General features: G+C 46.5%; 1 protein-coding gene across 1 annotated transcript in view; it reads left to right on the forward strand.

Moving 5' to 3' along the window:
• ARHGEF26 (Rho guanine nucleotide exchange factor 26) overlaps positions 1-12,770 on the forward strand; it is a 129,284-nt gene that overhangs the window by 69,585 nt on the left and 46,929 nt on the right. The window contains exon 10 of the mRNA XM_066600111.1: positions 3,372-3,461. Within this exon, the coding sequence (XP_066456208.1) occupies positions 3,372-3,461 (90 nt within the window). The remainder of the gene's footprint in view (positions 1-3,371; positions 3,462-12,770) is intronic.

A 12,770-nucleotide genomic window follows, 5' to 3' on the forward strand; every position in this document is an offset into this window, starting at 1 on the left:
GTATAGTTTTTTTTTTACTATACTCCTCTTTTTTTTTTTTTTTTCAAAGACATAAAAATTTTTTCAATTATTTTCTGCCGTCATTTTGTGCGCGCGATAACTTTTTTTATTTTCCCGTCGACGTAGTTGAGCAAGGTCTCATTTTTTGCGGGATGTCCTGTAGTTTCTGACAGTACCAATTTGGAATACATACGACTTTTTAATCGCTTTTTATTGCGTTTTTTATGGGAGACAGGGTAACTAAAAAAGTGCATTTCTGGCGTTCTTCTTTTTTTTTTCCAGACGATGTTCACCGTGCGGGAAAAATAATGCGCTACTTTGATAGATCGGACTATTACGGATGCGGCGATACCAAATACAAATTTTTAATTTATTATTTAGTTTTTTTAATAATAGATATGGCAAAAGGGGGGTGATTTAAACTTTTACAACTTTTTTTTTTTTTCAATTAAAAAAAACTTTATTGATTTTTTTTTTTTTACATTACTTTGAAGTCCCCCTGGGGGACTTTAAGATGCGATGCTTTGATCGCTCCTGCAGTATGACGTAATGCTATAGCATTACGTCATACTGCTTTTTGACAGGCAGTCTATCAAGCCACCCTGTGTGGATGGCTTGATAGGCAGTCTGTTAATGCAGCCCTGGGACCTTTCATTAGGCCCCCGGCTGCCATGACACCTGCACGGCTCCCCCGATCTCACCGCGGGGGGGCCGTGCGGGACCCCCGAACGTCGTTCGCGGGATTTAAATGCCACTGTCAGAATTGACAGCGGCATTTAAATGGTTAATAGCCACGATCGGCCGCGCGGCCGCTCGCGGCTATTGCCCGCGGGTGTCAGCTGTTATAAACAGCTGACGCCCGCACTGTATGAAGAGAGGTTGCATCACAATCTCTTTTCATACATACCCTGCGGCCACAGGACGTACCGGTACGTCCTTGGTCGTGAAGGGGTTAAAATTCCCAATTGTGACTACATTACTGAAAAATAAATGAAAAATGGCCTCTACTTACTCACAGTCAAATTGTACCCCCAGTGAACCACAAAGACACAACATAAGATTTGCACCTTTGTTTATGAATTTAAGATTGTAATTTAGATTCCTTTTTTTTTTTTTTTTTTTAAATTCCTGTTCTACCGGTATGCTGTTTGGTAAATTCATTCACAAACCATTCATTTTAATGTTGAGCAGAATAGGAATAGCCTTAATTTACTGCAGCCCTTTACTTCCTTCCTCCTGTTGTGAGCTGCACTTTCAGAGATATAGAAAATAATACAAATACGTGAAATATCTTACATGAACAGATGATGATGAGCTGTTTGTGTGTCCATAGAGGAGGTTTGCTAGCTAACACAGTCCTGTGATTACAGCAGCCTCTGCATTAATTCAAGCATACAGACATTTGTCTCTGTCTTTCACTTTTTACTGTGCTTAGTTAAAATGACATAACCACTGGAGTGTACTAAGAGGGTAGAGTAGAGGTGGAGTAAAGGGCAAGAGTAATCCTGCAAGGTTTGGAGTAGAGATGAGCGAGCATACTCGCTAAGGACAATTACTCGAGCGAGTATTGTCCTTAGTGAGTACCTGCCCGCTCGGAAGAAAAGATTCGGGTGCCGGCGCGGGTGAGCGATGAGCTGCGGGAGTGAGCAGGGGGGAGAGAGGGATCTTCCCTCCTTCCCCCCCCCCCCCCCCGCTCTCTCCCCGCGGCTCCCCGCCCCCCGCCGGCACCCGAATCTTTTCTTCCGAGCGGGCAGGTACTCACTAAGGACAATACTCGCTCGAGTAATTGTCCTTAGTGAGTATGCTCGCTCATATCTAATTCTGAGGCCTGCAAATCAAACTTTGAAGGGAAAGGCACAAAATACATAAGGATCTAAGACCACTGTTAGGCTGGATACACGCAAGCATATTTGCACGTTAAAATTTGCACGCGCAATACTCAGAAAATAGATTTTAATGGATTTGTTCACATGATCGTTATTGGCATGTGCAATTCGGTCACAACATGATCTATTTTACTGCGCATTTGCACAGGGAAAGAGAACATTTTGAACTCGTGAAACTATTGGCCATTTCGAAGGGCCGTACGTAAATGTAATTGCCTATCAAAGGAAGCCTAAAATGTGTTGAACATAAACCAACCTCATTTACCTCTTGACTGCTTTTTTCATTAATAATTTTACATTTTTTAGTAGTGCTTACAATAGCAGCGAGCATGGAAAAGGATCAGCTATGCTGGTAATGTGTCTGCTGAATGTATATTGGGTATGAGCTGTGGTTTAGCTCATGTTATGACTGAGCACCACCCAAGGCGTTCAGCATTCCTGTCCGCGTTACCTTATATACCCGAGGTAAAGTGACTTGTTCTGAACTAGTCGAATCTTAAACCTTCAGGCTGCAATAAAAACTAATCCTTATTTGCATGTTGCAGCTACCAAGTCATGCTGAGCCTTTACTTAGAAATAGTTTTTGTTTTACTTGTCTTTAAAGAGCTGTGCTCTGCATTTTAGAACTTTGTGTCACCTTTCCCTAAGGCTTTAGCCAGAATTAATATAAATTATATTCTTTAATAATCTCTGTTGCTTTGATTAAAACAAACGAGCAATTCTTAACATGATCCATGTCCAGATCTTTACCATAGAAGAATAAGTCTAGTGGCTTTGCTTCCACTTTAGGTAAATCAAACATTACCTGCAAGCGCTGCGGAATAAGTTGGCACTATACAAATAACAAGATTTATATTTTTTTTATTTTATTTAAAGGCATTTATCATTTTTTGATATGTTGAACAGTATTTTACTCTCGTGTTTCTTAGAAAAAGGGGGCAGGATAAAACGTCTTTGCTACTTCTTTCTACTTTCATTAGCCCTTTAAACTCTTGGCTTTGAAATGGAAGTAGGATTTGCTGTTTTATGTGTACTTTTGTTGGCATTAGGGAATAGCTTAGTTTGGATATTTCCAGGAGCCTTGAATTTGTAACTTTTATTGTAATCGAGTCTTAAGAAGTATGGTTGGTACATGAATGATACAGTATATTGTATTTAGGGTGGTAAGTATTGGACGTAGTGCCAATCTGCTCTATGATTGTATTTCTATTCTCCTGAGGACAGACTGTTTGTTTTTCTTAGAATAGATGCTGCTGTGTTTTGCTACATTGAAGTTAATAGAATTTAACAGATTAAAAAGAAATAGAAATATTAGAAAGTATGTTACCTCACACGTATTGTCAGCGGAAGCTGTTTTAGAAAAACAGGTCACAGTTTTTGCCTAAGGTTTTCCTGGCTTATCGGGCTGCATGGTATTAGCATAGTAGATCCATGTTTTCTCTGTGCTTTAATAATCATTAATTTTAAATATTCATTCTTTTATAGCTGGTACGTCTGTGCAATGAAGGAGCACGAAAGATGGAAAGAACAGAAATGATGGTGACCATTAACTCTCAGCTGGAGTTTAAAATAAAGGTATTATAATTTGCTTATGTTTGAATGGATTGAAACATGGATATCTAATGGTTATCTCCCAAATACGATTGGAACAGAGGTTAAGGGGGTTGTCCCCTTCTAACTAGTGATAACCAGTCGTCAGGATAGGTCACCTCTGGCTCCGGATTCCCAATAATTAGTTACCGGTTATACATAGCTCTCTATTATGTGCAGTGATCCACTTTAACCCGCGATTGCATGAACGGTCCGGCAAAGAAACTCGCGATCAGTTAGGAAAGCAGTTCTCTCTTTTTTTTTTTTACACTGCCGCCCATACGTATCGCTGATTGGTGGTAAGTGCCGGTGGGAAATGCTGCTGCTCTCCCACCGCGACCAATCGGCTTCTTCCTGCAGTACACTAGCGCCGCTGTGACATGGAGCTCTGGTGTTTCAGACCTCTACTTCGCCTTCTGCTCCGTCACCTGATACTATCCCCTGTGCTGTCTCTGGGAGAGTTCAGAATATTTTTTCCCTATTTTCCACCTCTAAAACAGGAAGCGGGGGGGGGGGGGGGGGGTTTCCTATCGTCAGGTGCGTCTTATAGAATGAAAAATACGGTAGATGTGTGCATTGTATTTTCACTGGATACTGGAGAAGTTCCAGAGCTCAGAGCAGTTTGGGGGTTTCAAATCAGAAAATTTCTCTCTACGACCACAACAACTTATATGGTAAGGGTTTTCTATAGCAGTCAACACACTATCATTACAAAACAAATTGGTTAAATACCAATCTCAGCCTAATTTATTACATACATTGGGAAGTTATTTTTATATGCATAGCATCTACCATGTCAAATATTATCTCTAATAATTATAGGTATGGTAAGTATATGTTTTTTTTCCCCGCCCAGCTCCAGTAAGATAGAGCTGGACAAATTTCAAGGATTAAAATAGCTGATTCTAAAATGGAAATACTAATTTAAACATCTGGGACTGCAGAACCTCCCAAATTATCATGTTCCTAAAATGCATATGTTCTGTGGTATTTACTGTAGTCCTTATATAAACTTTTTGAATCTTTTCCTAAAGAGAAGTTTTGATTAGTGGGTGTTCAGGTGCTGAGGCCCCTGCTGATTACTGGACAGGAAGTAGAAGCATTCAGACTAACGCTCTGCCCTTTTCTGTTGTGATTGGCCATTTGTTTCACTATCCTCAGAGAGAGGGGGGTTAGTGATGTATGGGTCATAGACTTGCTACGAGCTTATAGGCAACAGAACTCTCCTATTACAGTGTAAACAGCTGCCCACCTTGTATGTAGACTTGTTGATTAAATCTGCAGGCAACATTAGATTAGAAGAATCTGCTTTGTACCTTAAAGGAGTTATCCAAGCTTTTTGAAAACTGCCCAGAGGGCAAATAAGGGTACAAAAGAAAATATTAGAAAAAATATATATACTCTTCTTTTGTTTGTCACGAAATTCGAGCAATGGTGCTCAGTTCCCGGAAGCTCTGCCACCCTGGTCCCAGAAGCTCCTTGAAATGTAACTGTCATTTAATTAATTAATTAATTAATTAATTAATTAATTAATTTTATTTATTTATTTGTTTTAATGTAGAGCATAGGCGATTTTAAGCATTTGTGCCATATTATATTTTAGTAGCCTACTCTGTACATTTCACCTTCAAAACCCGTCTTTTGCTATACAGCTAGGTGAGGTGAAGACATTGCGAGGTAAATCTATATTCTCCTAACTGCATAGCAGAAGTGGGTGCTCTAGCTGTGCCTACACTGTTCTCACTAGTGTAGCTGCAGACGCAAGTGGTCCCAATAGAACACTATTTTATTAATACATGTTTTGCAGCGTCGAGCAGGCCCCAGCCTAGGAGACAGCGGGGTAGAGTTTGGGTCTTGTCACAGTGGCTCTACCGCCTCCCACCCGAAAGGGTACCTAGTGACATGTCCAAGAAGCTGCGGGCAGACTGTTAAACAGGAAAACCCAGTGATGGAGTACCTTAGTCCTTTGTGTCACACATGACGTCACCATTCCATCCTTTGCAATTAATCCAGTTGTTGGTAATAGAGTCCACACACAGGGATTTATCTTTCTGAGCGAAACCGGGAACAGTCGGTGAAGGTCGTTTATTGAAACAACTTGCGAATACACGCCAGCAGGAAAACAGAGTGCAAACTTCAAAGTGGTGTGACAGGGATGATTCTCGGTGTACAGGAGAAACCACAGTCTTGTTATCTGTGGGTTCTGGTCCCGGCAACACTCTTGTTTGTCTTCAACTCTCTGCTGGTCAACACTCACATTTGGGGCAAAAGATACGCTGCATGGTGATTCCTCATTCTCTCTCCTAGCATCGATGGGGTACTTTCACATCTCCTGGGTACAGCAAGCCCAGGGCAGGCTGTAGATTCCTTTCAGCCTCTTCCATTCTGGGCCACACAGGCTGAAGGTGCCTGTGTGGTCCTCTTGCAGAACCAGAACAGAACTCCATATATCACTCACTACAACAACTAACTCCCACTCATGCACCTTGCGTCCACATATATATCACAAGGTCACATGACAAACAGACAGATACATTTTCTAGACAGTCAGCTCACATTACCAGACCGTTAACTCTTCCCTAGCATCTTCCGATCAACGTCTTCACCTAGCTGCATAACAAATGAGGGGGTTTGAAGGAACAATGTACAGAATAGGCTAGTAAAACATATGGCAAACCTTTCTTACAATTCGCCTATTCTGTACATTAAAAAAAAAAAAAAAGATGACAGTTACACTTTAAACAGTCACGTGCTGTTCATCATTCATGCAGCTAATGACTGGCCTCAGCGGACACATGGCAATCATGCACACATGACAGCTAAGCCCAATGATTGACTGCAGCAGCCATATGAATGATGTATGGCACTTGCCCTCTAAAAGAGCTTCTGGGACAGGGCGGCTGGGAATGGAGTGGTGGTGCTGGAGCGCCAGGATACTTAAAATGTTAGTATAGTTTTTTCTTTCTTTTGTACCCTCATCTGCTGCCTCGTCAGTTCAAAGAAAAAATCTGACAGCCCCTTTAATATGCTGATTGTTAATACCTCTGTTAATATGCCAAGTGTGTAGGTTAGGGGAACTGGTGGAGCATGGGTTCTGGTAGGGGGGCACAGGGAAGCCTCTTTGCCTTGGCCATAGTATTTAGACACAGGGCTAGTGCAGCAATGCAGGCCCTTGCCCAAGGTGAAAGGAAGCCTCACTATGACTCTATGTTTTTCTCAAATCTTACATTTTTACAAAACTATATAACTTATATCGCATTCAAGCTTTAATGGAATCGTAATGTTATAGCATAGTAATTCATGGTCAGACTCTTCTTTAACTGACATGACCCTTCTTTTCCTTGTTGAAGTATCTGAGGAACTGGTTTATTCTCTCTGGAACCTGAAATCTAAACACAATTGTTAGTTTGTCTGCAGTGCATTTGCTGAGCAGACTAGAGGGGTTTTCATTGTCTCTACCCCGGTGGATCTGCTGGAGTTAATGTACAGTGTTGATATTGAACTGCAGGAGCCGTACCACAATTTCTTTTACTTTCATGTAGGTTATATTCTCTTACTGGTCCATCCATCATAGTCATGCGTGTGTATAGAAGTGAGCTAGAGAACGGGTGTTCTCTCTAATGCTGTGTCTGCACTAGGGAGAACAGAGCAGGCACAGCTGGAGCGCCCTCTTCTGCTGTGTAGTTAGGTGAAGATGGATTTCTCAGCATTGTCTTCACCTAGCTGCATAGCTAACAAGGGGTTTTGTGAGGAAAAAAACTATCGTAAAAATGCTTAGAATCGCTTATTCTGCACATTTTTTTTTTAATGTTCAGTTAGTCTTTAATTGTATGCAGATTGATGAACATGTCGATCCGCTCTCTTTTGCTTTTGTTTAGAGGCCGAGAATTGCAGCTATGGGGACGAATGAATGTTAGTACAATCATTTGTCCCCAGAGGCCAGGTGTGCGGCTCCCTGTTCACATGGAGAAATGTACAGCAGATCAGCAAGAATTTTTATGCTTACTGAAAGTGAATGATCAGTTGACCGATCGTTAACTGATGTTTTGGCCCTTTTACACAGCCTGATTGTTGGCCGAGGAAGGCTTAGAGGAACATTTGTACTGGATAATTGGGCCATGTGAAAGGGCCTTCCAAATCTCCTTTTGCAAATAGTGTGGCACAGAGTGTTAAGGCAGCAGAAATGCCATCCTAAGCTCTTACTTATGACCTGAAGGTTTCAGGATCAATCCTTGCCTGGTTCAGGTAGCCGGCTCAAGGTTGACTCAGCCTTCCATCCTTCTGAGGTCAGTAAAATGAGTACCCAGCTTGGTGGGGGTTGATAAATAAATTACCTGAAAGTGCTTTAGAAAAAGTTAGGGCTATACAAAATAACAAGATTTACTTTATTTTATTTTAAATACAGTGTATATATACTGCTCAAATATGTTATCTGTATGATTGGCAAAAACTGTAGGGTAATTTTTAAAGGGTAGATTGATTATTCTACAGGACACCGAGCTGAAATCTCCTAGTACCCTGTGTGTTCTGTGTCCCCCTGATCTCCCTTTGGGAAATTATTACTGTATTGTAAACTGATGGCCGGAGATGTAAAGTATCTCTGAACATTGCATTACAGAAGCTCAGCTTAATTATTTCCATAAACTGTTAAATGGTTCCAAGAATAATACAAAGAAACCTAATACGGTTAGTAGCTGAGAATCAGTACAACACAACTAATGAAGTGCAGCATCCAGTGTAATGTAGGTACTGTATAGAAAGTACAGTAATACACCATATAGTTCATTAACCTTTTATAACTACTACCCTGTTTCCCTGAAAATAAGACATACCCTAAAAATAAGACATAGCATGATTTTCCAGAGTTTTTGAGAATGCAAAATGATTTTTCAGGCTTTTTGAGGATGCTTGAAATATAAGCCCTACTCCAAAATTAAGCCCTGCTAACAGTTAATTAAAAAAGTCAAGTAGGAAGTGACGTCAGACGCTAGGAGCAGCGCGCCGAGGCAGAGGCACGAGCGGGGGTCTGAAGGGGGCATTGGACCAGCGGAGGAGCCGATACCGGCGCCCGGAGGTGACAGGAGTCCGAGGAAGAGCAGGCAGGAGGAGTGTAGAAGCTGAACAGGTCCCGTAGCAGCAGCAGAGTGACAGGTGGAGTGAGCGGCCGCCGGGAGAGCAGGTGACGTCACTGTGGAGGAGCTGCAACAGGAGCCGATAAGTATCTTCTGTGTGTGTGTGTGTGTGTGTGAATCTAAGTGTTTGTCTTCTGTGTATCTAGTGTGTCCTAGTGTGTTTTCTGTGTACCTAGTGTAAGTGTGTGTGTCTGTGGGTCTAAGTGTTTGTGAGGAGAAGAAAAAAAATATATTTTTTTTGTTGTGTGAGCGGTTGAGCTGAGGGTAAGCGTCAGCGTGTGAGCGGTTGCGTGCAGGCATCAGCGTGTGAGCGGTTGAGCTGAGGGTAAGCATCAGCGTGTGAGCGGTTGCGAGCAGGGGTCAGTGTGTGAGCGGTTGCGAGCAGGCATCAGCGTGTGAGCGGTTGCGTGCAGGCATCAGCGTGTGAGCGGTTGCGTGCAGGCATCAGCGTGTGAGCGGTTGAGCTGAGGGTAAGCATCAGCGTGTGAGCGGTTGCGAGCAGGGGTCAGTGTGTGAGCGGTTGCGAGCAGGCATCAGCGTGTGAGCGGTTGCGTGCAGGCATCAGCGTGTGAGCGGTTGCGTGCAGGCATCAGCGTGTGAGCGGTTGCGTGCAGGCATCAGCGTGTGAGCGGTTGCGTGCAGGCATCAGCGTGTGAGCGGTTGCGTGCAGGCATCAGCGTGTGAGCGGTTGCGTGCAGGCATCAGCGTGTGAGCGGTTGCGTGCAGGCATCAGCGTGTGAGCGGTTGCGTGCAGGCATCAGCGTGTGAGCGGTTGCGTGCAGGCATCAGCGTGTGAGCGGTTGCGTGCAGGCATCAGCGTGTGAGCGGTTGCGTGCAGGCATCAGCGTGTGAGCGGTTGCGTGCAAGCATCAGCGTGTGAGCGGTTGCGTGCAAGCATCAGCGTGTGAGCGGTTGCGTGCAAGCATCAGCGTGTGAGCGGTTGCGTGCAAGCATCAGCGTGTGAGCGGTTGCGAGCAGGCATCAGCGTGTGAGCGGTTGCGTGCAGGCATCAGCGTGTGAGCGGTTGCGTGCAGGCATCAGCGTGTGAGCGGTTGCGTGCAGGCATCAGCGTGTGAGCGGTTGCGTGCAGGCATCAGCGTGTGAGCGGTTGCGTGCAGGCATCAGCGTGTGAGCGGTTGCGTGCAGGCATCAGCGTGTGAGCGGTTGCGTGCAGGCATCAGCGTGTGAGCGGTTGCGTGCAGGCATCAGCGTGTGAGCGGTTGCGTGCAGGCGTCAGCGTGTGAGCGGTTGCGTGCAGGCGTCAGCGTGTGAGCGGTTGCGAGCAGGGGTCAGCGTGTGAGCGGTTGCGAGCAGGGGTCAGCGTGTGAGCGGTTGCGAGCAGGGGTCAGCGTGTGAGCGGTTGCGAGCAGGGGTCAGCGTGTGAGCGGTTGCGAGCAGGGGTCAGCGTGTGAGCGGTTGCGAGCAGGGGTCAGCGTGTGAGCGGTTGCGAGCAGGGGTCAGCGTGTGAGCGGTTGCGAGCAGGGGTCAGCGTGTGAGCGGTTGCGAGCAGGGGTCAGCGTGTGAGCGGTTGCGCAGAGGGGTCAGCGTGTGAGCGGTTGCGCAGAGGGGTCAGCGTGTGAGCGGTTGCGCAGAGGAGTCAGCGTGTGAGCGGTTGCGCAGAGGGGTCAGCGTGTGAGCGGTTGCGCGCAGGGGTCAGCGTGTGAGCGGTTGCGCGCAGGGGTCAGCGTGTGAGCGGTTGCGCGCAGGGGTCAGCGTGTGAGCGGTTGCGAGCAGGGGTCAGCGTGTGAGCGGTTGCGAACAGGGGTCAGCGTGTGAGCGGTTGCGAGCAGGGGTCAGCGTGTGAGCGGTTGCGAGCAGGGGTCAGCGTGTGAGCGGTTGCGAGCAGGGGTCAGCGTGTGAGCGGTTGCGAGCAGGGGTCAGCGTGTGAGCGGTTGCGAGCAGGGGTCAGCGTGTGAGCGGTTGCGCAGAGGGGTCAGCGTGTGAGCGGTTGCGAGCAGGGGTCAGCGTGTGAGCGGTTGCGAGCAGGGGTCAGCGTGTGAGCGGTTGCGAGCAGGGGTCAGCGTGTGAGCGGTTGCGCAGAGGGGTCAGCGTGTGAGCGGTTGCGCAGAGGGGTCAGCGTGTGAGCGGTTGCGCAGAGGGGTCAGCGTGTGAGCGGTTGCGCAGAGGGGTCAGCGTGTGAGCGGTTGCGCAGAGGGGTCAGCGTGTGAGCGGTTGCGCAGAGGGGTCAGCGTGTGAGCGGTTGCACAGAGGGGTCAGCGTGTGAGCGGTTGCGAGCAGGGGTCAGCGTGTGAGCGGTTGCGCAGAGGGGTCAGCGTGTGAGCGGTTGCGCAGAGGGGGCAGCGTGTGAGCGGTTGCGCAGAGGGGGCAGCGTGTGAGCGGTTGCGCGTGAGTGGTCTTTGCAGGAGGCAGCGAGTGAGTGGTTGCACATAGGCGACAGTGTGTGAGCGGAGTGTGAACAAGTCTATCTTCACTACTTCCACAAGTAAATTGTAGATCCCCATTAGGATGAGCTCCATGCCTGGCAATGTCATCCAGTGTGCTACTTGTGCAATGTATGCGGTCTTTGATCAGCCGATCGAGGGTGCATACTGTTGCGCAAGATGCGTGCACGTCGCACATTTAGAAGCCCAAATCCTGGATCTAAATGGGCAACTGGCAACACTGAGAGCCATTGACATCATGGAAAGGAGTTTGGTGCTCACTGAGCAGGCACTCGCTGGGGTAGAGGCGGGGGCGGATGGTAGTACAGAAGAACAGAGGGAGCAGGCAGTCAGCTGGGTGACAGATAGAAAGAGGGGTAGAGGGAAGAGAACAAGGGAGGCTAGTCCTGAACTGGCACAACCCAACAAGTTTGCAACGTTGGCAGATGAGGGGGATGCCATTACAGAGCCAGCACCGCTGCAGCACGACACGCCCTCTGAACGCCAGGGGGATGACTGCTCCAGTGAGAAGGGGACGGGGAGCGTAGGGCAGGCTAGACAGGTCCTAGTGGTGGGGGACTCAATTATTAGGGGGACAGAGAGGGCAATCTGCCATAAAGACCGGAATCGTCGAACGGTGTGTTGTCTTCCTGGCGCTCGAGTTCGACACATCGCGGATCGGATTGACAGATTACTGGGAGGGGCTGGTGAGGATCCAGCGGTCATGGTGCACGTTGGCACCAATGAACAAGTTAGAGGTCAATGGAGGGCCCTCAAAAATGATTTCAGGGACCTAGGGTCCAAGCTTAGGGCGCGGACCTCCAGGGTAGTTTTCTCGGAAATACTACCTGCACCTAAGGCCACACTAGAAAGGCAGCAGGATCTTAGGGAGGTAAACAAGTGGCTCCAGAGTTGGTGTAAGAAGGAGAGATTTGGGTTCCTGGAGAACTGGGCTGACTTTGCTATCGGCTACAGGCTCTACCGTAGGGATGGGCTGCATCTTAATGGGGAGGGTGCAGCTGTGCTGGGGGAAAAAATGGCTAGAAGGCTGGAGGAGTGTTTAAACTAGGGACTAGGGGGGAGGGCAAAATGAGAAATAGTGGGGTAGCCAGTGTAGATAGCAACCTGGGTCAAAGAAATGGGAATGGGGGTCGAGCAGGGGGTGGGGATAGTACAGTTAGAAATGTGAGGTCAGCTGTTAGTACGAATAGCAACAAAACGAATTTAAAAAACAAAAATAAAGATATCAATTGTATGACCACAAATGCACGAAGTCTGATTGGTAAAGTGGGTGAGCTTGAAGCAAGAATGACTGATGAGAGTTATGATATAGTTGGAATAACGGAAACATGGCTTGATGATAAGTGTGATTGGGCGGCGAATTTACAGGGGTACAATCTCTTCAGAAGAGACTGAAGAAACCAGAAAGGGGGAGGGGTATGTCTGTACGTCAAATCGAACTTAAATCCGAGACTACGGGAGGACATAGGGGTAGGAGAAGAACAGGTGGAATCTCTGTGGGTAGAAATACAGGGAAGAAAAAATAACAAAAGCCTGATAGGGGTTTTCTATAGACCACCAAAAGCAACAGAAGAAACTGAAAACTTACTATTAAGGCAGATAGAAGAAGTGTCAAACTGCAATGAAGTAATTATAATGGGGGACTTTAATTATCCAGATATAATATGGGAAAATGAGACCTGCAAATCTCACAGGGGTGATAAGTTCTTGAGAGTAATTAAAGATAAAGATAATTACCTGAACCAACTTGTGCAGGAACC

This window comes from Eleutherodactylus coqui, chromosome 1 (genome assembly GCF_035609145.1).
Source record: "Eleutherodactylus coqui strain aEleCoq1 chromosome 1, aEleCoq1.hap1, whole genome shotgun sequence".
Classification (NCBI taxonomy): Eukaryota; Metazoa; Chordata; class Amphibia; order Anura; family Eleutherodactylidae; genus Eleutherodactylus; species Eleutherodactylus coqui.